We start from the raw sequence: 26,534 nt of genomic DNA on the forward strand, positions 1-26,534 counted from the left end.
CACGCACATTTCGCTGAGGTGACCAATCAGAGATGACCGGGAGAAAGTCTTTGTTCTATCTTGTCACTCTATTTTCATGTTTATGTTGGTCTGGAGAATTTGTGCAGTTTTGCACAAAAGCATGGTAAAAATATTCTGATGCATTTTATCATAGCATACTATACACCACTGATTATGAAAAGAAAAGAGGATTCTTTTGATACCAAGAAAGATGGGAATTTGGAGGCATTCGAGCACTAATACATACACCTGGATATAGGCATTTGCGACTTTTTGGGGCCGATGGCTTAGTTTGAACAACGGGAGAATTTTATGATGCCTAAAGCATTTTGATCACATCCATTTGTTACATTTTGTATTTTTGAAATTCAGTTTAAAAAATGAATGAATAAATAAATAAAGTTCAGCACTGTTTGCTCTTGTAACCAAATCTTTTCACTCAAGTTACACCCTGACAACATCAAACATTCAAGTATTATCATTTTTTCATGAGCAACAGGGTCTGAGATCTTGTAATGTATTATTTGGCTGTAAATAACAGGATCCATGAGTAGGCCTATATGCAACAAGTAAAATAACTGAACGCAGTGAAGAAACGTCAGCTTTAAAACTTATTGAGTGATGGGTCTTTGGCAATTGTCAGCCAGTAATTAATTTAATAACTAACTTAAATTAATATTTTATTGCTGACAATAGATATAGTATTTCTTGTGAAATGTTAATGTATACACAATAAAATAAATGTGATATGTTAAACTGATCATAAGTGACAGTTGTTACATTAACATTCTTTAAAAATATAGAAATGTCTATTTCTATTCAAAGAATCAAAGACAAATGTATGACTGTTTCCACACAAACATGGAGCAGCACAGCTGTTTTCAACATTGATAATAATCATAAATGTTACTTGAGCAGCAAATCATCATATTAGAATGATTTCTGAAGGATCATGTGACACTGAAGACAGCAGTAATGATGCTGAAAATTCAGCTTTGATCACAGGAATATATTACATCTGAAATACATTAAAATATTATATTATTTTGAATTGCATTAATATTTCGACACAATATTCTCATCAAACAGAACGGTCTCCCGTACGGTGGGGCTGCAGAGGGAAATATAATGTTGGCAGGTAAACATGCAGAAATAACACTGCCCCACTGCAAACCTCTTGACTTTCTGTCTTCTCAGCAAACTCTCTATAGCCAGAAATCACCAGCATGAATGTGTGTTCATGAACCTGGACAGGGCAGCATCATTTCTGCAGGTGTACTGTTGTAAAATTTGTATTACCTTTGATATGCAATGGCAGGAGGTAATAGGCAGCAGAAATTAGAATGATTTATGTACAGAAATAAACAGAAATGATTGCACATGGGATTTTTATTGCATTAATAGAAATTTAAAAGCTTATGAAAATTATTTATGCACAATTGTTTATATAAAATATGTATTTTATAAAACATGTTGAAATAAAAAAAAAAAAACTGCTAGAAAAGTCATAAATCTAAACAAATTGTGTTCTAAATTTGAGGTTGATATCTCTAGGGCATTTCTTTATATGAATATAAAATTTTCCAAGTAAACGAATTAGTTGTATAAGAAAATAAATTGTACTTTTAGAATCAATGGTATAATTTACAAAAACAAATATAACATCATACAATTCAATTTGTATTAATGTTCCAGACAACCTAGAAATGAAGTTAGAGATATATCCAGAATAATCTTGAGTATACACACTGAAAAAAAAAGATGAGATTCTTTAACAACACCACAAAAGTCACAAGAGCTTTCCCTATCCAATTCAAATCGTTCACAATGATCCAAGTAATGGCTGCACTGATGTCATCACATGACGTCATGCGCGTGCAAGAAGTCGGACTTCGCCACAACACCGGAAACCGCTGGCGCTGCGGGTCACGCGCACTCCACCCCGACAGGAGGCGCGAAAGAACAAACTCAGAATAGATTCTGACACACACGCGTGAGTCCCGGCTTGTCAAGTAAAATTTTGTCGGGTTTATATCAACGTATTTAATGATGGATAAGCGGATTAAACGGCCAAGAGAAGATGAAGAGAGTGTTGTCAATCTGAAGCAGGTTTGTGGTGGAGAGTTTTGGCGCTGGGACGTCGATGAAACGGGCGCGTATCTGCGGAGAGAAGGACTCGAGCAATGGGAGCAGAAATTCAGAGGTAACATTCATCAACTGCTCTCTCACACTGATAAACATGATCCTAGATCCTAATAATATGACTGCATTTATTAACATGATAAGATCCAGGTATTGTAGTTCTGTCATTTCAGTTAGGCTTGTTTAATTGTCATTTCTCTCTTGGAGTAGTAGTGTCTGTTTTACCCTTCACACATATGAGCAGCAGATTCAGCCAGTATATTTATATAACGTTACACACACATTTCACAAAGAACAATAAATGCAGTTTAGAAGGCAAATGCGAATATAATGTGTTATCCTGAACTATAGCACTGTAAGTACAGAGAACCACGCAGTGAACTAGAGATCTAACATCATTCCTGGGGTGCGTTTCCCACAGCGAACTATGGTCGCAAGTTCCGTCGTTACCAATAGAGTTCAATGGGACTTAAGACCATAGTTGGCTAACGATGCTTTCGGGAAACGCACCCCTGATCAGATTCAGAAGTAGTTAAATCTTTAAAAAGTGCCAATGATTTTCCTCCTGTAATTAATTAATTAATTAAGGGCAATTTTTATAACTTAAATATATCTTTTTTTTTTATGTCAAATACTTTTTATTCAGTCCAATCAATCAGAATATTATAGGATGTTACTTATCCTATAAAATTATCAATATCAACAAAAGTCATCTTTACACTGCACAGGTGGAACACATGTAATATTATTTCTTGATGATTTAATATTTTATAAAAGTGATTTCATTATGTCTCAATCAGGGATAGGGTTGCAGAGGGGCGGAAAGTTTCCGGTAAATTTCCGGAAACTTTCCACTGGAAATTTATGGGAATTAATTGGAATTTTTGTGAAATTTATATAAATTTATAATATTTATATAAAGTGTATCATATACAAACATAAATATAAACATTTTGTTTAGTCATAACATGAAATAACAGTTATTTTTCGCATTCATTTAATTCTAATTTAGTAAATTTGTAAAATATATATTTTTATTGCAGCAATTGTTATTTATTTCAGTGTCACATGATCCTTTCTAAATCATTCTAATATGCTGATTTGATACTCAGTTATCAATGTTGGAAACAGTTGTGCTGCTTAATATTTTTTTGGAACCTGTAATACTTTTTCCAGGATTCATTGATGAATAAAAAGTTAAAAAGAACAGGATTTATTCAAAACAGAAATCTTTTCTAACAATATCACTTTAATATCACTTTTTTTTTTTTTTTTTTAATCAATTTCACACATCCTCGCTGAATAAAAGTATTAATTTCTTTAAAAAAAAGAAAGAAAAATATTACTGAAAATTTTGAACGGTAGTGTATATTGTTACAAACGATTTCTATTTTTGATTAAATGCTGTTCTTTACATTTTTATTCATCAAAGAATCCTGAAAAAAAGTATCACATGTTATAAAAAAATATTAAGCAGCACAACTGTTTCCAACGATGATAATTGAGGAATGTGCAGTGTTAAAATTCAACTGAAACTGCATTAAATCTGGTTGTTTTAATCAAAATTATGCTGCAAGATGTTTTTTTTTTTTTTTCAACTACATTTAAGTACCCTGTTACAGGCTAACCTGCAATTTTGCAAATTCCCTGTTTATTCCCATTAATTCCCATATATTCCTGTTAATTCCCATGGAAAGTTTCCAGCTTTGAAAATTCCCAGAATTTTGCAACCCTAATCAGGGAGAGGAAATGTCTAATGAGCCAGTAAGTGCTCCTCTGCTGGTTATAGTGGTAATTGCATGTCTTTTTATTTTTAAACAAAAAAAGTTTAAAATTGGCATGGCGTATGAAATTTAGATTTTTATCACAGTATATGTTATTACGAAATTTAATTAAGTTGCAAAAAAGTAAAAAACTTTTCTTAACGAAAAGAACTAAACATTTAAATACAATAAAGCAATACACAAAAATGTATAAAATAAACGTTTCAAACAGATTTAAGTGCAAAAGAGTTATAAAGAACAAGAGGTAACACTTTACAATAAGGTCTCATAAGTTAACATTAGTTTTAATTCATTAACTAATATTAGCAATGAGCAATAGCTAAATTTTTACAGAAGTTATTATTCTTTGATAGCGTTAGTTAAATACAACTGATCATTGGTAGTTCATGTTAGCTCAGGTTTTGATTTTAATAATGTATTAAATGTTAAAACTAACATTAAGTAAGATTAATGCTTTAGAAGTATTTTTCTTTGTTTGTTAATCAATGGATTAACTAATGTTAACCAATGTAGCTGAACAATAATAAAAAATCAGAACATTTTCAATTCAATTTTGTACTCCAGATTAAAGTGTAAAAATGTTTAAGTTTGAAAATAAATAGCCTATTAGGTATTTAAGTATTCAGTTCTGCGATGAACACCACTGTGAATACAAAAATCTGAATGGCTGTTTAAAACATTTAGGGTGGGTTGCACCAATAAGGATTAAATTAAGCAAAGTTAAGAGCTAATCAATGATTTGTTGATCTGGGTTTGCACCACTTGTAAACCAATTTTAAACACAGATTAACAGTGTTCCCACAGGTCCTTGAAATCCTTGAATGTTTGTGAATCTGAAAAAAAAAAAATTTCAAGGCCCTGGAAAGTTTTTTAAAAATAAAAAAACAAAGATACAGGTCCTTGAAAGTGCTTGAATTTACTTTGTGCAAGAAGTTTTCTGGAAAAAATTCTATATTATTCCCTCCGGTCCACTAATGTGTTATTTTGCCAACACTTGTGGCGTATGCATACTAGCTTGCTTGATTTACGTTAGTTACGCACATTTACGCATTACTTTGTGTTTCCCGTGTGAGGTACTTTTCCTGTGTTCCATTCAGAAGGGCTTATCCCTATGCCCTAATCCAAACAACTTCCCTGTGCAAAGGATCATGGGGGCCTGAAGTGTCCATCAGTTGTACCCTTTGAAATCCTTTATCCGAAGGGCCCTTTGAAGTGGCCAGTTTTGAGCACTTCGGTTTGGAAAGACCCTTCAGTATGGCGGCCATGATTGTTTGGCACTCCGAAGTGCCCTTCGGAGGGCGATACATCCCTTTTGCACAGAAAAGTTTTAATGGCTTTTTTCTTCTCATCTCCGTAGCCTATTTAAAAATGCAGCGCTGCTTTGTGTATAGGGGTAACCATGGAAATGCTATATCACTGCTGTTCCATAAGCGCCACCTACTGTCAGAGAGTGAATTTGCATTTTCATTCAGTCCGTCTGCTGATTTTGTTTTGTGCAAGTGTCTTATGTAGCTTAATTTCACAAAGCTAAAGTCAGACCATTCTGTTTTTGCTGTTTTGCTTGTTTGTTTTTGCAGTGTAGACATTATATTACTGATTATAATCAGTGGGTTCTATTGTCACGTCGCTCGCGTCCTGTGTAGACACGGTAGCATGCTAATCACTTTCACACCAAATATACTTTAAAACAAACAATAGAGAAACTTAGACAAATGTTTCAAGTGCTGAAAAAGCCAACCTAACATATAAATACAGCTCATAAATTTTTAAGCACACACTCGCCTCAGAAAAACAACTGCAGCTCTGTAGTTGGCCAAAATGCTCCGTTCGACTTGTGGTAGATTTTCCCTACGCACCTGACTTAGGTTAAACGGGGTGTCCCAGACACCTATGAATCTATGAATTTATACTCTACTAAGCGTACTTCAGTACCTGTTCGAGTTGGCCGACATCTCGGCCTGTTTTGGGGCACTATCACCTGGTACTAAACTCTTTAGTGCTCCTCCACTAAACACTATCACTTGAGTATAGAAGTAAGATCTCTAGTGCCTAGTCTGCAGCGCTGCTCAATAACCAGAGACTCCAGTTGTTGTCCTTAAATGCTTTTAATCAAATCACACCCGGGAGAATCTCTCCCCAATCAAAGAATACAGCAGGTTTTATAAGATTTCAGGTACATCTCGCAGTCAGTATAGCATGATCTATTACTCATAATCATCAGTCTTAATATGACTGGTTCAGATTTAAAAAAAAAAACATCTTAGTTCCTTAGTTCTTAGTTTTTTTTTATCCCTTGAAGGATGCTGTCTAGCCAGCACAGCAGAATTTTCCACTTGTTAAAACACATAGTCCTAGTAACTATTTCTCTATTTCAAAGTTAGCTTATTAGGCCTGTAGGAGAATAGAAATGTTAGAAAAGAAATGTTTGTTTATATAATTGATTAGTTCAAAAATTCCATCACAGACTTTTCTGAGACCCTCTACTCTTCCCTGCGGATGGCCTCTGACCTGCTTTCTGTACGATCTGAATTTCTGCGCTTTGAATTTACAATATTGAATTTGATGTTCTGAATTTCTTCTTCATCTTGAAAGCTTGAAGCTGTATTTTTAAAAACTGGATATTTGCAGTCTAAAATTTCAGAACGAAAAATCTGCTGTTTGAAAATACATGTCTATAAAATTCTGCCATGAAAACATTTCAGTTGTTCAATTTCAAATATTTAATATTCAAGTTTTAAAAAATCAAATTCAGAACTATGTAAAATGCCACATAATATTCAATTTTATTAAATTACAATTGTCTATAATTCAAATTTACACAATTCAAATTCACATAGTATTGTCATAATTCTAGCTCCATAGGTGTGCAAGTCATTTTTAATTGGGAACATTTTATCTGACTCCCTAGACTCTCCCAGGCTCAGTGACCTTGGCTACAGAAAGGGGCAGTAGTTTCTCACAACATTGGCAGATAAGACTTGAAACATGAGAGAGAGAGAGAGAGAGGGAGAGAGAGAGATAAATATATAACAAGAAAATTACATTAGCTAGCAAGTTAAAATTATGTCTAGCCAGTATTATTTTGGGTTACCAGTAGACGAAAACTGAAATGTGACAAAGTTACTACCAGACCGGTTCAACAAACACAGATCGGAAGTTAACTTTGGCCCAGGCGCGTAACCGTGGCCACGCACATACATCCGATGAAATGTATATTAAGAATAGTGACATTTCGTAATGACTGCCAAAATATTCACTCAAAATATCTTTCTGCGTTCAAACTGGAATTTGATGAACTCTGAGCTGTTTTAGGGTGTGTTCACACTCGCAGTTCTTTTGACTTAAGATTTGAGAAAGCTCTGTTGCATAAGTGAAATTACCATGGTAACTAAACATATAGAATAGGATGTTTGTAACTCATCCACAGAGCTTCAACCATAGATGTTCTGTAGTTTTCAGCACTAATATGATCGCTCATTCATTTTTTTCAGTACACACGTTACTGGATGAAGATGTGCTGCAAACTTCTGCCTGTTATCAATACCATCAATTCATCATATATTAATTAAATTATATCAGAATTTGTCAGTATTATTGGAACAAAAGTTTTGATCAGGTTTGTTTGATTTGATCTGTTTCACAGACCATGGCATAACAGGGCCAGGACTGCCATACCTTACTGAGGTGATTTTGGAGAAGATGGGTATTTCGTAAGTGTTGCTGAAATTACTTTGTAATGCTACTTCATTATAGTAATTAACAAAAACCAAGAAACCAAAATCATTTGCAAGTAGTTATGCCACAATCTGATGTCTTATGTTTTGCCTCATTTAGCCCTCTGGGATCACGCCTGCAAATCCTCCACTGCCTTCAGAAACTCTGCCAAATCTCAAATGAACACATGAAGGTATGCCAAAGCTTTCAGAAATGTTTGCTGGTTATTTGAAATGCAGACCTTTTCAAAGGTGATATGTTTGTGTCTCAGGTTTTCAATGACCCCATCCATGGCCATATCGAGCTGCATCCTCTGCTGGTCCAGTTCATAGACACGCCTCAGTTTCAGAGGCTTCGCCACATCAAACAGCTGGGAGGAACTTACCTGGTCTTTCCTGGGGCTTCCCATAACCGCTTCGAGCACTCGATCGGGTAAGTGTGGAAGTGTGTTCTTGCTTTTCAGTCCAACAGTGTTTGATTGAATCATGAAATTTTAGACAAAATGGACATTTCTTTCAGAGTAGGTGCAAGTATTTGCATTTCAACGAAAGCTGGCAAATCCAATCAGTATTTTTCTTTTCTTTTGGGATACTGTACACTAGGGGTGAAATGATACATCGTTATATAGAGATATTGCAATATAAAAATTCGACCATATGTATCGTTGATGTAAACGATATGATTTGTGATATAGTTAGACTCAGCTTACTGTATTTATAAAGTATGATTCACCCAAAAATGTAAATTGTGTACTCACCCTCATGTCATTTCAAACCTATAAGATTTTTGTTTGTCTTCCAAACACAAATGAAGATATTTTTATGAAACCTGTGTAGCGAATTACAGGTATTTAATCAATTAGCTCAAATCATGGGTGAAATATATATATATATATAATAAATCATAACGCGTTATGATTAACTATAATATAGATCGACCAAAGATTAATTACAACGGATTATAACCAATTACATATATGATTAGTTCTAGTTTAATAGTTGTCTAGAAAAACTATCCCAGTTTGTCTAGCAAACTATGGGTTTTTCATAGACTATTATGGAAGCGCGGTCGCCGAGACGTGCGTGAAATGGCGAGGGACAATCGAGAGACGCGTGTCATTGTGTTTTAAGGACAACAGACCAGAAGGCCTCCTTGGGTACATCAGCCAATGATGAGGGTGCGATTTTGGCGAGCAAACTTCTTCTTTGTCTCAATTTATGACCTAATTTGCATGGTTTATGAAGTGTCAGATCTGAGTACATTTTCTATAATCTGAGTACATCAACTATAATCGTAACTTAATATTAAATACATGATTAAACTGAAATACAGGCTTACAGGATTACATTTTAATCATATTTTAATGAATGTGACTTAAAGAGAGTCCTGGTATGTTCCTCTGGGTGTGCGCGTATGTGTATTGGAGTTTGACGACGTCTGGAATGTGGCCGCATGGCTTGCCGTAATTCGACCTGAGTTTAGCACGTTCATTTGAAGTCACAAGGGAGAGAATCGGGCATCCAACGATACGGCCATAAAATGTGTCAGGTGAGCTGTTAATGTCAGCCAGGCCGGAGCCAATGTGAGATTTACAAACAAAAGATCAAGAAGGTAACACTTTAACAAAGTTTATAGTTGACTTGCTAGTTTTGATCCTGCACAGACGCTACACCTGAGAGATTTTTGTTCCTCCATTTAAAGTCAATTCCCCTAAAACTTAAAAGATAAAAAAGGTCATAAAGACGTCGTAAAAATAATAAATCAAGCAGTCCAAGTCTTCTGAGGAGACATGATGGCTTTATGTGATGAACAGTTTTACAATGCACATATACTGTAGTAAACACGAACGTTCAAATGTTCGTGACATGCAAAAACAACAAGAGGGTGAGAATGAAGAGAGAATTTACATTTTGGATGAACTAATAAAGTTTGGGAATAGTCATTTTGACACGCTTTGCGATTAGAACTGCCATTGATCATCAGAAGTGATAAGCGCTGGAGCAGCACTCCTCAGGGTCAAAGTGCAAACATGATTTAAAGCGACACTCCTCGAAGTGAAAGCGTAACTCACCATATTGCGTTTTTAGTTTTGGCAGTATGATGATTCAAAGCATTTTAGATTGCTTTTTCTTATCATGTAAGTGTATAATCTGGGCAGGTGGCTTATCTGTGTAAAAGGGATTCAATGAATGCCTACATTGAAAGCCTGAGTGTACTGCATTAGAGAAAATGAGTTTCAGTAACTGTACTACATAACACTACTATATTTAATGTTGAATATAATGTATAATAATGCAACGGGAATATTTGTGGGATAATGACTTACATTATTTATATGTATAGTATAATTCTGTATTTTCAGGTTCAGAATCATGAATATTTTTGTTCTGGTGTCACCATTGTTTAACTTCTTTAAGAAGTTCTCTCTCAGGTTTCAGCTATCCTAATTCTAATTTCATGTTAAAATTCAGTTTTTTTTTTTTTTTTTTTTTTTTTTTTTTTGTTCAGTGACACCTAGGCAATTGTTAATTTACATACAGAAGGTTTAATTAAATCTTGAAATATTGTAAATTCTTTACAACAAACCTTGTGATACGCATCGAATTGTGAGCTGAGTGTACCGTTAGACCCCTACTTATGTAAGTGTATAATCTGCGCGGGTGGCTTGTCTATGTAAAAGAGATTCAATAAATTGAAAGCATTGACTATTTTCCTGCACTGAAAGCATGATTGTACTGCATTAGAAAAATTCAGTTCAGTTCAGTTCGATAAAGTTTATTGTCCCCGATGGGGAAATTTCTCTTGGACTCTGGTGCCCACATACACATACACTGACCAAAAACATACAATCATGCACATATCCCAAAAAATGAACGTTTACAGAGTTTCAGTAACAGTGCTACATTAAACTACTAAATTTAATGTTGAATATTATTGAATTTCAGTTTCATTTTTTAATTTTGTTCAAAATATCATGATACATGACGTATCGTGAACCCAGTATCGTGATACGTTTCGGATCGTGAGCTGAGTGTATCGTTACACCCCTACTGTACACTGATTAACCTTGCACTGTAAATCCAAGAACATGCATGCAAGCAAGTGGGGCTGTTTTGATTTCACGTTTTCTATAAAGTTGCTTTTGACGTTCTGGTGCCATATTGTGTTTGTATGATGCAGGGTGGGCTATTTGGCAGGATGTCTAGTCAAGGCTCTCCATGAAAGACAGCCAGAGCTCTTCATAACAAAGCAAGATATACTCTGCGTGCAGATTGCTGGCCTGTGCCATGACTTGGGTGAGTGACGCACATCTTCAGCTCCCTTACAGCGAAACGCATTCATATTCTTTCCACGCATCCAGAAAATCCCAGGAGTGCAAGTCGCACACGTCAAGTGACTCATGTTCATTATAATCAGATGATGAAATGATTGATTTAAAGGAGAAATTTTAATAATCAGGATACTTTGAGATTTGATGACTGACTTTGAGCCTTCTTTCCAGAAAGTTTTCACATCATCTCACATCCTTTGTCATTTGGGCCTAATTTACAACATTTGACCATAAACCAGGAACAATGCCAGTGACTGGAGATCTATCGGGATTAAAATGAGCAAATCTGGTTTCCCTAGTCATATATGTTAATCTATGAGCACACACTAATTGTTTTGTGTCGTCATTCTTTAAAATCTCCTTTTGTCTGTTGTCCAGGTCATGGCCCGTTTTCTCATATGTTTGATGGCATGTTCATCCCTAAAGTTCGACCTGGTGAGAAATGGAAGGTAAGTGTGGAAAAACGTCACTGACGTAAGACCATGCATGTGAACGGTTTTCTAAGACATGGAGGAAGAGCAGTGCCTTTAGCTTCTAATGGGTGACCTTGTATGGAATTAAATTTGAAACGAATATTTGTAACGAATATTTTTAAATAACTTTTTAGAAACTGGAAATAATAATTCTCAGGCAAAATTGTATCCTGTGTCTCCAGTTTCAAAGAGTCTTTATTAGTTTCCTGATATTTGGCACAAGACTAATTTCATAACACTTCACCTGATTTTATTGGAGAGTGAGGTAAGCGACGTCTTCATGTGTGTAGGGTGTTGCCTTCAACACTGATGAAGAGAAGGTTGCCACATTGATTCTTCCAGCTCTGTGCAGGTTTAGCTGTTGTCACATGTGTATCATTCACCTTGCAGATCTGATCAGCCAGTAATTCTAACTGACAGATGGAGGTTGATGAATGTTTTCTGCTGGTTTTCCCTGCAGCATGAGATTGCCTCAGTCCAGATGTTTGACCACCTGGTGAAGGTTAATGGTCTTGAGAAGGTCATGAAACACCATGGGTTGAGACTTCCTGATGACCTTATTTTCATCAAGGAGCAGATCGCCGGGCCCCTGGATAACTCTGTCTTGGACCGTTCGGTATGTAAGCATGTCATCATTAGAGCTGAGTGTTGTCTGTAGCCTCATGGTATGATGCACATCACCATACCTGCATCTTATGATATACAGTGGAGATAAAAATCGACACACCCCTGTTAAAACAGAGGGTTTTTGTGGTGATAAAAGATAAATCAGAACTTTTGCACATTGAATGACAAATCTACAACCTTTGAAATGCCACCAAAAAAACCAAAGTGACATATTTCAGAGAAAAAAAGATCAAAATAAAAAATGTGGAACAACTAACTGCGTAAGGTAAGGTAATTTATTTATAAAGCACAATTAAAAACAATAGGTAGTTGACCAATGTGCTGTAAAATTCATAAAAATATAGCAAATATACCAAACATTAATATTATGCAACACATACATCTAACTACACACATAAAAACAAAGCTACTAACATATCAGCAAGTAGTGTTAGACAGGAAAGCCAGAGAAAAGAGATGAGTTTTTAAAAGAGATTTAAAAGGTACCACTGTGGAGGCAGTTCTAATATGCCAAGGCAGACTGTTTCAGAGCTTCGGAGCCAACACTGAAAAAGGACGATTACACGTCTACATCTAGACCATGGGACAATCAAGAATTTCTGGTCAGAAGACCTAAGTGATCTTGATGGTGAGTATAACTGTAATAAATCTGAGAGATAGGGTGGTGCACATCTTATAGCCAATTGGAAACCAATCCCGATTTACTCACCCTCAAGCCATCCTAGGTGGATATCTTCTTTCAAACGAACACAGATATATTTAAAAACATCCTGGCTCTCCAAAAATTTATAATGGTAGTGAATGTGTTTTGAAGCCCAAAATAAATGCATCCATCCATTATAAAAAACAATCCATACGGCTCCAGTGGGTTAATGAAGGCCTTCTGAAACGAAGCGATTGGTTTTTGTAAGAAAAATATCCATGTTTAAAACTTTATAAAGTAAAATGACTAGCACGACGAGGATACTTTTTGTACGTGAAAACATAACAAAAATTCAGAATGTTAAGGTTGAACCACTGCAGTCACATGGACTATTTTAACAATGTCTTTACTACCTTTATGAGCCTTGAAAGTGGTAATAACATTGCAATCTATCGGAGGTCAAAAAGCTCACGGATTTCATCAAAAATATCTTAATTTGTGTTTCGAAGATGAACAAAGGTTTTACGGAAAGACATGAGGGTGAGTAATTAATGACAATTTTCATTTTTGGTTGAACTAACCCTTTAACAGGTGTGTGTAGACTTTTTATAGCCACTGTATATCTTACGATAAAGCATTGTTTGAAAATCAAATTCACAGACTTCTTAGGTCTTGTTTGTTGCTGCTCAGAACAAATTCAAGGTCAAAATAATTTGACTGTAACTTCGATACAATCTTAATTGGTTACCTTCCCAATTTCCATGGGAACAATTTATTAACTGTTGAAACTGAGTTACTCTATTTTAATAGCTATTGTAGACATCTGTGTTTATGTCCGAACTATGAACTTTTATCCCAGTACTTTGAATTAATTTGAATTAATGTTAGACAGAAATAATGATACTGTGTTTTGAAAAGACTATTAGTGAAGCTGTTTCATAGATGACAGCTGCTTGCTCTCGGTCAGAATGCAGATCTGAATGTTTGCTGTGATCGTGCTTGTCAAAGGTTTAATGGATACAGGCGAATCATTGGGTGTCTGAATATACACCTGTGATATTTTAACAAGTATTTGTGCAGCTCTACACTCTGTGTTAATTTTACTAACCAGACCTATGCAGATCCCATGTCACAGGACTGTACTGAAAATAAAATGCTGTATTTGTTTGTTTTAACCCTGCAGTGGCCATATAAAGGCAGGCCGATGGAGAAATCATTTCTCTATGAGATTGTAGCAAATAAAAGAAACGGGATAGATGTTGATAAATGGGATTACTTCGCAAGGTAAGATGGATCGCTGCAGGCTGATGATCGTTTTCTAATCTTAATTCAGCCAAATGAAAGTGTGTTCTTATGGACAGGGACTGTTACCATCTTGGAATCCAAAATAACTTTGACTATCAGCGCTTCCTCAAATTTGCACGAGTGTGTGAAGTGAGAGGAAAAAAGCACATTTGCACCAGAGACAAGGTACGTTTGGGCTTTTCTACTGACTGTGTATTCATTGATTTAGTTTAGTAAGTGCACAATGCATATGATTTTAAATTCAACTTCTACTCATTAGGATACAATTAACCAAATACCAAAACTTTGTCCCTCTTTATATTAGGTGGCCATAACTACTATGTACTTACATAAAAAAATAAGTACAATGTACTTATTGTGTTGATATTGTATTGCAAAACACTTTTGCTGCTTTTGAGGTGGATACGGGTAAGGTTAGGGACAGGTCGGGTAGGTTTTAAAGGATTAGTTCACTTTCAAATAAAATTTCCTGATAATTTACTCACCCCTATGTCATCCAAGATGTCCATGTCCTTCTTTCTTCAGTCAAAAAGAAATTAAGGTTTTTGATGAAAACATTCCAGGATTATTCTCCTTATAGTGGACTTCAATTGGCCCCAAGCGGTTGAAGGTCAAAATTACAGTTTCAGTTCAGCTTCAAAGGGCTTTAAACGATACCAGACGAGGAATAAGGGTCTTATCTAGCGAAATGATCGGTCATTTTCTAAAAAAAACATAATTTATATACTTTATAAACACAAATGATCGCCTCGCAACTTACTATTCAAATTGTGGAAAAAATGGAACTGGCGCCGCGTTCATTCCGTAAGTTGAATAGGGAAGGTGTAGTACATACAGCGTACGCTTTTTGAAGAATACGGAAGGCGGTCTGGCGAAAGCACTTGCGAGGCGATCATTTGGCGATCACAAATAAACAATCAGGTGCCAGACAAGTATACACTTGCCACAGATAGTTATATAATCAACACGGATAGCTAAAATAAAAAAAAACATCCATTACTTACAAAATTGATAGAATAAGAAAAACCAAAACAACTAAGTTGAATGCAACTTTCTTTGTCTTTTACTGAAATACTAGTAGATTGGCAAATTTTATGAGCAAAACAACTCAACTTCAAAAGATTAGGAAAATATTAAATAAGGACAAAAAAAAAAAAACACTCTAAATTACTAAGCAATATAATTCAACTTTGAAAAAAGAAAAAAAATAAATACACCAAAACAAAAATCAGCACTCCTTAAATATGCAGAAATGAGGGGTGTGTGTGTGTGTGTGTGTGTGTGTGTGTGTGTGAGTGAGTGTGTGAGAGAGAGGAAGAGAGAAGAAAAAAATGCGCGCCTGTGGTTAAAACGACAATGACCAGGTCAGCAGCACGGGTTTCTAAGAGTGACTCGGCAATGTCGGCGTCGTCAGCCTGTCTTGCTCCTTTCTTGCTCCACCAAGCCACCGATTTTGGGAATATGGTACAAATCTCCAGTCCGGTCCCAAACTTGACTAAGAGCATTCGTTGGCCGAAGAAAACGCCCGCTAGTCACAGGCTAATCAGCTAGCACTCCAACTCCTTGCCACGATTCCCGGAAACGCACACTCTTCGGAAGATCCCCCTCACAAGGACTGCCTCCAAAGGAAATGTAATGTTTCTGGTCAGTTGAACCTGCCTCAAGTCTCTAAACCTTGCCCCTATATTCATGCACTCTTCCCCTTAATTGGTCCTCTCCTCCAATCCTGATGTATTATAGTTTAGAAGGCGGTAAGAGAGAAAGTGAAATTAAACAAAGAGGCAGTACAGAAAATGCCTGACTGCATGTCCAAGGCATTAAAGATTGTTGCAAATGCAAAGACTATATAAGACTGAATATTTCACTCTACCAGTCTTTTTATGGAACCTAAAAATGTTTGCATACAGGACAAATGAGCTGCTCTGTGTCCAAACCTGCGCTTCGTCAAACAAAGGCAGTAAAGTCCTGTCAGACGAGCTGCTCCTCTTCGCCTTCGCCGTCTTTATATTCTTTATTTAATAACAATATATTTGAAAATAAGCAGTAGCCTATTGGCGAATTTCAATTGTCTCATTACTCTCATTACGTTACATACATTTCACAAATATTTGGGATGCAAACAATAAGAATTTGCGATATATATGCAAAATTATGTATGGAAACGGCTCAAGGGCAGGTTTTTTTAGTGATGAAGCAAAACTTATGCGACAGTGCATTTTTTTTTTTTTTTTTTTTAGGGATGACGTCATTACGCACACCATTTTATCGGTAAAGAGCCAACTAGATGGAAATGGCCTCGAGACAGCAAATTTCGCAAATATTTTTTTGTGCATATTTGCTTTTTCAATAACAAAACAGCATTAGTCAAGTTTCCATCCAGTTTTTGTGCTAAGTTTCTTTGAGTTTTTTTTTTTTTTTTTTTTTAATGCATCATAATAAATTTGGGGCAAGTATAATAAAGTGTTCCCGTATCAGGCAGAATTTTAGCTAAACGAGAAAACTTTCTGATTTAGTGTTTTGAATTCTCTTTACTCTTCGCAGGAAGTTGGCAATCTCTATGACTTGTTTCACACTCGTAACTGCCTCCATCGCCGGGCGTATCAACACAAAGTGGGCAACATCATCGAGACCATGTGTGTATTAGTGTTGTTTCACAACACATTTTTCATTTTCCTGGCTTCCAGGTTGATTTCAGTGTTCTGTCATTGACTGTTTTTGTGTCAGGATAACGGAAGCCTTTGTAAAGGCTGATCCTCACATCCGAATCCAGGGCTCTGCTGGGAGGTTTTTCACAATCTCTTCGGCTATAGAAGACATGGAGGCTTACACCAAACTCACAGGTAGATGAGAGATGCAGGTGTCAGTTTGGTTATGCTTGTAAAAACAAAATGCTGTATGCGTGATCAAATGAGGATTATTTGGTATTTCATCAAACAATGTGTTTGTTTCCAGATAATATATTTGAACAGATCCTGTACTCATCTGGGCCGGAGCTATCTGAGGCTCGAGCCATCCTGCACAACGTTGTATGTAGACAGCTGTATAAGTGTGTGGGTCAGACCACATCGGAGACGCATGTGGACGTGTCACAGGTAAGTTGAGGGCTTAGTTATGGAGCATAGCTGCAGACAGGGATGGACTGGGACTGAAAGACCAGCAGATATTCATCAGACACATTATATTTACTATAGTATACTATCACACTGTCATCAAACTCTATAAACTTCCATTTCCTGCCATACAGCAAAAGTTCACTCTTGATTCAGAAGACAACAAAGTAACTCAAATGACCCAATGGCTGAAAGTAGGGCTGCATGATATTGGAAAAACTCACATTGCATTTTTTTCTTTTCCTGTGATATATGTTGCGATATGAAAACAATTTCGCCAGATCACTTAAATTGCTCTATTTGTAAGGAATTAATAATTCTAGAATGATAGGGGTGATTTTGTAGGGGAGTGACTCTGCATAGAATTTTTTTTTTTTTTTTTTTTTTAAACATTTACTCTAAAGGGTTAATGTGACGGTCTGCATGATCCAATTGTTGATTATTTCTCTTGTTTCCCTTTAATTATGATTCTTGATGTCGATTTATAGAATTGGCATTAAAATACATAGCATTACATTTACCTCAGGCAAGTCATTTAGTGTCCACAGCATGTTAGTTCACTAGAGAAATGAACTCTAGAGGGAGCATTTCAGTAAATATATGCACTATATTAGCTTATATATTCATTATATTTACGTTACCTGTTAGTAATGTCTTAATTAATTAATGTATGTTTAAATAAATGTAATAAATTTATCATGAAAACAAGTTAAACGGATAGTTAAAACAAAAATGAAAATTCTGTCATCATTTACTCACCCTCAGGTTGTTCCAAATATAAATTTCTTTGTTCTGCTGAATGCAAAGGAAGATATTTTGAAGAAAGTTTGTAACCTGGCCGCTTTGGGCCACCATTGACTTCCATAGTATTTTTTTTTTCTACTATGGAAGTCAGTGGTGTCCTAAAGCAGCCTGGTTACAAACTTTCTTCAAAATATCTTCCTTTGCATTCAGCAGTATAAAGAAATTTATACAGGTTTGGAACAACCTGAGGCTGAGTAAATGACAGAATTTTCATTTTTGGGTGATCTATCCCTTTAACTATGACAGCAACTGTGTAAATGATTATATTTCAAAATGAATTGGAGTAGAAAAATAATTGAAAGTGCGCACAAACTCTTTCCACGCTCAAGGCTGCTCTATAGGCTACTTTAAAAGGCTTGCGCGCTCAACTGTGCACGAGATGGAGCGGGACGCGGAAAATGAAGTAAGGCCTATACCTGCGCCTTAAGACAACTTTTATTTTCTTTCACACACAGCACAGAGAAACAACTTTCTAATAAAGCGACCAAACTGCCTGTCAAGTGATAGACGAAACTGACAATGATTTTTATCTTTTTTTTAAATGAAATGAAAGGCAATGTGGATAAACGTTCACAGCCATGATGTACAGAACACCACACAAAGATATAGAAGAAAATGAATAAAAACATTTTGAAATAATAAACATAAAAAATATATATAAATAACTGCAGAAAGGCCACACTGCAGATAGGTATGCATTTCACACGTCGGCAAATCAAATTAAATCGGCTGAATTGCCTGTGCGAGCAAGCTTTAACTCTACAGCGCAACATCGATGCACCGAAAAACAATAAAAAAATTAATTTACAGAATTGAATTAGAACAGAATATACCGTTCTAATAAATAAAAAATAAAATAGTCAATAATCAAGTCACAAATGCAAAATGCCTGAAGTGCAGGGGAGCATATATTCAAAACACAAGCCACAAATCGTTAAATTAGATAACCCAGAGTAATCAATAAATAAATTAAAATTGAAGAAATTATTAAAATAACGAAAGTATAGCTAGAATTGTCAACTTTGCCTTTTTAACTGCAGAGACAATAAATGCTAAACTTGGAGTGGCAGTCTTTTTAGCTAAACATTCACAGCATCCAAAAATCAAATTAGAACTGGCTGAAATGTTTTGAAATCACTTGTACCCTACCTGATCGGGGGAAAAAAAAAAAAAAAAACATTCTTTCACGCGATCTGCCTGTGTCTGTTTGAGTCTTTTCAAATAGCGTGCTAGTCAGCTCATTAACATTGGCCGGTAGAAGTGCGCCGCAGTGTTTGTCATTGTTGAGTGGTAGGACATGAGCTGTTGGCACAACTTGCATCTTACTTTTTTTGGATCATCTTTTACCATTTCAAAGTGCATCCAATTCTACACTTTAGATTTTCTTATCCCAGACATTGTTAAAGATTTCATCCCTGCCGCCAAGATGCTCCTCTGTCGGTCACGGATCATGGAAGTGAAACTTGAATCTGTCACAGATTTATTGGATTTATTCATGCACATTAAAAATATTTAATCAAAGTTTCTTTCTTTTCACATTTTTAATTATAGCATAATCATAATAGGCTTTATATTAACCTATTAAGAGAGAACTGGTACGTCTATGTAAAATCACATATTGAGCACCCTCATATCTCGTCTCATAACACCTCTGCGAAGATTCGACTGTGAGATTGGTAGTCGAATCAGGCTCCTCCTATTGAAGCATCGAATCGTCGACTATTCAGGGTCACCCCTAATTATTTGAGTGTTGATTATTATATCTAAAAATAAATAGCAACTGAATTTAATAGTTTGGGCTCTGTTGTTAATTGTAACCTTTAATATTATAATAATGTGTAAGTAAGGGCTCCCTGTATATAGTTTACAGCTTGAGCTGAGATAGATTTTTTTTTTTTTCATTAAGAAAATTTTAATTATAATTAAATTTATTTAAACACAGACACATTTGTTAAAAAAACTGTTTAATAATAAAAAAAGAAGCAATTTTATGTTTAGTTTTCTCCCCCCTGCTGTACCAAACCGTGACTTCAGTACCGAGGAACATACCGAACCATCATGTTTGTGTACCGTTACACCCCTACTATCTACACATTGTTAGTTAGAATGAGAGGATTTGCGAAAATGCCATTTTGAGCAGATTTCTTCTGTACAGTGACTTCTTTTGAAGATCAGTCATGGAAAATGACAACCGTGTAAGTTTTCCTTTTGTATCAAGCAGCTAAAAATTGTAGCATGATGTGTTGTAGTTAATTGGTCTTTCTTGACCTTCGATGCACACATTGCGATGTCAGTGCTGAAACTATATCGTGCAGACCTAGCTGAACGGTCTTTTAATGGCTACTTTATTGACTGCCTATTTGAAAACACAAACAATCATAAATTAAATTTTTATATATAAATACAACCATTCATGTCTTTTAATCTGTTACGTTTGTAATGGTGATAAAGACTGTGAAATTCTTAGCATATGGCTGTATCCTGTTAGCTCATTAAATTTCATGTTGGTTGTTTGGATTGAGGATCAAGAGGAAATGTCTTCCTTTAAGTGCACATCACAACAGGTTTCTACTTCTTTCCAAGCCTGCTGTCATACATTTACTGCGTTTAGCATCTTCATCTGAACTTTACCTGCGTAAACAGCCAACCTAAAACATGTTTATGATGCCATACACAAAATGTTTTTTTTTTTTTCGATGACATGGTAGTGTAAAATCTGAATTACTGATACAAAGTGGAGGAGTGCATTAACAAATTCATCAGATCTTTTCAATTGGCCATTTTTTACTGCTTCCAAAACATGAAATTCAAGAACTGACTGTTTGATCTGTTCTTGCTAGTTGTTAGTATTGTGTCTTGTGTGGGGTTTTGTTTTTAAAATGCATTCCCCACATATCTTTTTGGGTTTTTTTGTCTCCACTTGAATGTTAATGTTCATTCATCTCTCTCCCCTCTTCCCATTCTACTCCTAAAACTTTTCCACAGCTTTTGTTTTCACACCCTTTTCTTGAGCCTTCTTCATAAATGTCTGGTGCTAAAATATGGGATTCATAACACTTTTAATACTCATAGCATACCAGCATACTCAGTGCTGGATTGTGTTTGGAACACCTGAAATAAATGAAACGTGTCCATGAGAACTCGGGTCTGATATGGAGTGTGAGCCACATTGATCATAAACAATGAATATTTAATGAATAATGAATGCAGAAAATGCAGAGAATCTGATGTGATGTGTTAGGTACAAACAGCCGTGGAGTAATGCTATCACAATTCTGGCTTTATAAACCGCATAATGCAAAATGATTCCAAAATCGAATAACAAAATGAATGAATGTGATATTGTTTTTAATAATGTGTAACACTTGTTAAAGTTATAATCAAGCCAAAAATGAAAATTTACTTCCCTTCATGTCATTCTGTAAGTCTACTGCTCGTTTTCAAACATATATTAAATTATTAATGTTCTCTCATCATTTTTGTCCATTCATTGAAGGTCCACACATGTAATTCATATCACCGTGCTTGACACGCAAGAACAAAGAAATCAGATGTGTGTTGATCGAGGTTTATATGGCAATAAATGCCTAAATAAAATATGGATTAATCTGCTTAATTCATATAGATTACTTTTATGACGTCTCCTTTTGTGATGCCTGGAAGTTTTGGTTGGACTTTTAGTGGATGGACACAAGTGATGATAGAATATTAAAATATATTCATTAGTATTTTGAAGATGAACAAAAGTCTTATGGGTTTGGATAAACATGTAAATGATGACAATTTGATTGTTTGGGTGACTAACTTTTTAGGGTTTCATGGCCTTCATGACTTCAGTAGGAGGAAAATACTAATTTTGTCTCTACAAAAAGATTGTAGATAAAGTTGATAAAGAAAGAGCAAAGTGTGAATTGTATGTGCAAAGTGAGTGATTTGCTGATGAAATACTTACCATAGCATCTGTGATCTCTTGCAGAAAAAACTGCTTGACTGGGCGAAGGAAGTGGCCCAATCCAAACCCAGTGGCACAGATGGCAACCTAATAGCTGAAGACTTTGTAGTTAGTGTACGTGGGAACAACTCTGTTTTTCTAATTTTGTTTGTGCATCTTTATCTAGTCCTGTGAGGTAACAAATTGTTTTATAATGACAGTGTTGAAGGGGAAAGTTCTGTTCTAGTCTTAGCTGTCAAGACACATTTAATACCAGTTGAGAAGTGCATTTTTTTTTTTTTTTTTTTTCTTTTTTTTTTTGTGAACAAAGCCAACCAGTCAGTAACTATGCTGATTTAAGTCTCATAGTCTTCATGTCCTCTAGCAGTTGAGCTGCAAGTTACTCGCGGAGGAACATTTATTTTGGGAATTATGTAAGTTGGGCTTCGGCTCAGTTCTTCAGCGTGGATGATTGTGATGGTTTGAGGTGTACCACTGGACCTGAGCTCACATGCCATCTAATGACATCAAGACTTAAAAAAAAAAAAAAAGACATAACGATTGCCAGATACCTTGCCTATCTGTCTTTAAATCCTTTAAACTCTCAGAGTTGTCGCTATGTCTGAAAGGCAAGTCCAAAGTTGATACAAGCTGTATTTCAGGCCGTTTGCTTGTAAGCTCTTTTCTGAATGAGATTTCTTTGTTTTAACATCGAATCATTCCTCAGATGGTTGCCTTTTTGAATGATTCCTGCGAAATCCCACCTGACAGCTCAAATTCTAAATCATTATTATAAGCTTAACATTGTGAATCTTTGTAAGATAAGGAGACAGATATCAACACTGATTTTTCTTAACATACTCACTTTATTTTTGTTCATTTTTAACCAAAACAATCTTTTTTTGAGTCATGATTATTGAATTATGGAATGGACCATGTTGGTTGCGCTCTGATTTTGGTTGTTCAGATATTAGTCTCAGTTAATGAGCTTACAAAACTGCATGTGTGGTTAAAAAAGAATCAGTGAAGTGCTGATTAAAGTAATTCTGAGTAGTACATGTCAAACTGTACTGAAAGTGTTTTATCAACTATCCTCAATTGTTCTTTAGGTCATTCACATGGATTATGGAATGAAGGAGAAAAACCCCATCAACAATGTTCACTTTTACTGTAAGAATGATCCCACCAAAGCCATCAAGATCCGCAAGAATCAGGTACGCAGGCAGAAGTTTAGGAAGATTCCTCTTCCTCTTCAGTGCAAATAAAGTATGTTATACCTGGCTCAAAGATACAACATAATCGGAAATAGTCACTACTAAATAACAAAACATCAAACCCTACAGAGGACAAGTGGTTTGGTGAATGGATGGATGGAGTTTTTCATAGTCAGTAGTGAAAGAAAAGGAATGAAAGATTTAGGATATGCACACGGCTAAATAAATGCACACAATCCAAAACCCAAAAGTGTGCAGGTGAAGTGAGGGGCGAAATGCCTCAGCCGTGACTTAACAAGCCAACGTCAGTGACCAGAAATGCAACAACAGGGCTTAAAACAATGTATGGGTGCAAAAGGAACCTGAAAAAGAAAACGCACACAATCAAGGATTTATAGATGCATCGACCAACTAAATCCAAATAAAATATGCAGAAAGCCTGCACTTTGAATGATTGTGGATTTTAGTTTGAATTTACCAGATGATCTCTTATTTTTTGGCCTCGCTCAGTGGTGAGCAATGCCTTTTATCCAGTGTTTTTCATTTTTGAAAAATGTGACCAAAGTGACCAGAAAAAATCTGTGCAGCTCTCAGTGTGGAATAGATGCTCAGTGCGTCGTCATGCTGCTGCTAGTGTTTTTAAATATGTTGTGCTCCCATTGAAAAAAATTGAAAATACGCTGACCTCGGGAAAATACGGCCTAAGAATGGCTCTACCAGTCTTGCTTTAATGCCATTAGGCAACGCTTTTACAGTTCTTTGGTGATGTCAGACTTTTTATCACTAGCACTTTTGAAAAAAATATAAAAATTCTGCTTTTCTGCCTTTTTTTTTTTTTTTTGTAAAAATTATTTTAATTAATTGCAACTAGGTAATTACGTGTCAAATCAACCACATTTTGGACACTTCCTAGGCTTAATTTTTTTTTATTTTGTTTTTCTGAAGAAAGACATCAATAGTGATGAAAGCCAAAATATTAAAGGGTTAGTTCACCCAAAAATGAAAATTCTGTCATGAATTACTCACCCTCATGTCGTTCCACACCCGTAAGACCTTCGTTCATCTTTGGAACACAAATTTTTGATGAAATCCAATGGCTCAGTGAGGCCTGCATTGCCAGCAAGATTAAAGGTACCTAAACATATTTAAAACAGTTCATGTGACTACAGTGGTTCATCCTTAATATTATAAAGCAACAAGAATACTTTACTTTTTGTGCGCAATAAAACCAAAACAAAATAACGACTTTATTCAACAATATCTAGTGATAGGCGATTTCAAAACACTGCTTCATGAAGCTTCGAAGCTTTACAAATCTTTTGTTTCGAATCAGTGGTTCCTTTAAAATGAAGATAACAAAAGAAAAGTTTAAGAACCAGAATCTAAAAGGATAATAAGATATCTTTATTACTTGAGTTACAGGCGTGCAAACTTGGGGCAAAAAAACACAAGAAGTGCTTTTTGCCATTTTTGAACTCCGTTGGCATATAATGAAGCAAAGATTGCTAAAGTCAACAGATTTTACTAATAGACCTACCAATCTCTGTGTAAAAATAAAATAAAATAATGCTGCCTTCTTTTTAAAGTCATTTTTACCCCCTGTAATTTGACTCCAAATCTCAGGAAAACTGAGAGAATGGTTTTTAATGTTTTTTTTTTTTTTTTGTATTGTTTCTAGTCCAAATGAAAATATCCTCAATATATTGTCTGTGGAAAATGCAATGATCAAGTATGTACTGTTGTTTGAGAAAAGACAATGTGCTTGAGCACTGCCTGACTGATTGTCAAAGTGCTGTGTCTAGTGAAGGCCAAACACAAGGCATAAAACCTGTATTCCTGATGCCCGTGTCATCTGACAGGTGTCCAAACTCCTGCCGGAGCAGTTCGCTGAGCAGCTGATCAGGGTGTACTGTAAGAAGACTGATGACAAGAGCCTAGAAGCTGCTAAAAAGTACTTTGTTCAGTGGTGCATGGACAAGAACTTCACTAAACCGCAGGTAAGACTCTCTTCCTGATGGACGGCATGTCAGTCTGCATCACCAGCTTTGTGTGAATGAATTTAAATTTCAGTTTTTTTTAGATGTTTTTACTATTTTTGAAATGCACATACTCAGTTTAGATTTAGTTATTTTGATATGTATGAAGTTCAACAAACAAGAATGAACATAAATCGTGACTAAATGGTAACAGTATGTTTATGTTTGGGTGGACTGATCCTTTAGGCATTGGATAATACTGGTGAACATGTGTTGTGTTCCAGGATGGAGATATAACTGCTCCAGAGCTCACGCCACTCAAACGAGACTGGCACACACTAGAATGGGACGACGATGGCAATGGCAGCGATGACAACGGCGAAGGCATGCATCCGGGAATTAGAGATGAAACTCCCAGGAAGACTGGACGTAATGTAAAAGTGAATCTTTTTCATGCTCAGGGACAAAACAACCTCTGAATTACTGGCCTTGGCTCTCAGGGATCTCAAACAGCCAAGCTTTTCTTATTGAGGATATTTGTAGTGATCAGCAGATGCTCATTCAATCATTCAAAGTGTTTTCAAAACTTCATTTAAATGGTATTTTTTGGGTTTTATTTTCAGCTTTAACATCATGTTCTTTATCAGGGTTTTAATGCTGCTTTTCCCTCTGACACTGAGACGCTTTATCATTCAGTCCAGAATGAACGATCATGTCTCTCTCCGCCATCATACTTGATGCAGAGGGAAAGTTAAATGCTTTTTGGCATTCTTGTGTTAATTTTTATTTATTTGAAGCGTTTTATTAGGGACTCACTGTTGTTTCCATTTGCTGAACAGCCCCCAGCTCAATCTGAATCTGCTCATTTTCATTATACTGGGTCTTTTCTCAAATGTGATGACATCTGAAATATATATACTTCTCAAATATAGATATATATATATAAATATATATATTTTTTATTCCTTGAATACTTTGGATAACAGTAGTGGGTGTTGGTGGTGTGACCATATTTTCTTGGATCTTATTTCAAATGTTCTCTTCTTATCAGTACAGAAAACAGGCTTTATTGTAAACTGAAATCTCCATGTAAACTCATTTCAGTCTGTTGAAAAAATATTTTATCACATCAAGTCAGTTTTACTGAAAATAGTGACAGTGCATGTTGTGTGTGCAGATTTTATCTAGTGTTGAAACAATGCAAACTCAATCTCAGAATTCCTCCACAGCATGCAAAAAAGTGTGGTTTTCCAGCAAAAGGATTAAAAAGGCCATGCAAAGAAACATAGTCTCACTCTTCTTTGGCAGGCTGTGTGCATTTGTAGTGTTCTATATTTATTTTCATGATATGATTATGCTATACTTTTGCTTTGTGTGGTGTATGTAAAAAAAACAGAAGAGAAGATTGAGATCCAGTAAAGGACTGAGTGAGATGAATAATGTGTCTGTACCAGATTTGGCAGTAAAAGCTCTGCACTTA

General features: G+C 35.6%; 1 protein-coding gene across 3 annotated transcripts; it reads left to right on the forward strand.

The window, feature by feature from the left end:
* The first annotated feature begins 1,905 nt into the window (after positions 1-1,905).
* On the forward strand, positions 1,906-26,534 carry samhd1 (SAM domain and HD domain 1). 3 transcript variants are annotated; one of them, XM_051880486.1, is made up of 16 exons: positions 1,909-2,203; positions 7,570-7,636; positions 7,761-7,833; positions 7,912-8,072; positions 10,821-10,936; positions 11,350-11,420; positions 11,905-12,060; positions 13,898-13,998; positions 14,076-14,184; positions 16,561-16,652; positions 16,744-16,859; positions 16,972-17,111; positions 21,910-21,999; positions 22,974-23,078; positions 24,938-25,075; positions 25,339-26,534. In XM_051880486.1, the coding sequence occupies exons 1-16, from the start codon at positions 2,047-2,049 to the stop codon at positions 25,531-25,533; spliced, it is 1,887 nt and encodes a 628-aa protein (XP_051736446.1). In that variant the 5' UTR covers positions 1,909-2,046; the 3' UTR covers positions 25,534-26,534. The 3 variants fall into 3 exon arrangements, with proteins under 3 accessions (XP_051736447.1, XP_051736448.1, XP_051736446.1); XM_051880487.1 differs by lacking the exon at positions 21,910-21,999 and having other exon boundaries at positions 1,906-2,203; XM_051880488.1 differs by lacking the exons at positions 21,910-21,999; positions 22,974-23,078 and having other exon boundaries at positions 1,906-2,203.

This window comes from Ctenopharyngodon idella, chromosome 22 (assembly GCF_019924925.1).
Source record: "Ctenopharyngodon idella isolate HZGC_01 chromosome 22, HZGC01, whole genome shotgun sequence".
Taxonomy (NCBI): domain Eukaryota; kingdom Metazoa; phylum Chordata; class Actinopteri; order Cypriniformes; family Xenocyprididae; genus Ctenopharyngodon; species Ctenopharyngodon idella.

Excerpts from the sequence above, each read along its gene's own strand:
- samhd1 (XM_051880486.1), top strand. The coding sequence starts at position 2,047 with ATGATGGATAAGCGGATTAAACGGCCAAGAGAAGATGAAGAGAGTGTT. Across the intron at positions 7,637-7,760 it reads TTGGAGAAGATGGGTATTTC|CCCTCTGGGATCACGCCTGC; the intron begins GTAAGTGTTGCT and ends TGCCTCATTTAG. Across the intron at positions 23,079-24,937 it reads TCAAGATCCGCAAGAATCAG|GTGTCCAAACTCCTGCCGGA; the intron begins GTACGCAGGCAG and ends GTCATCTGACAG.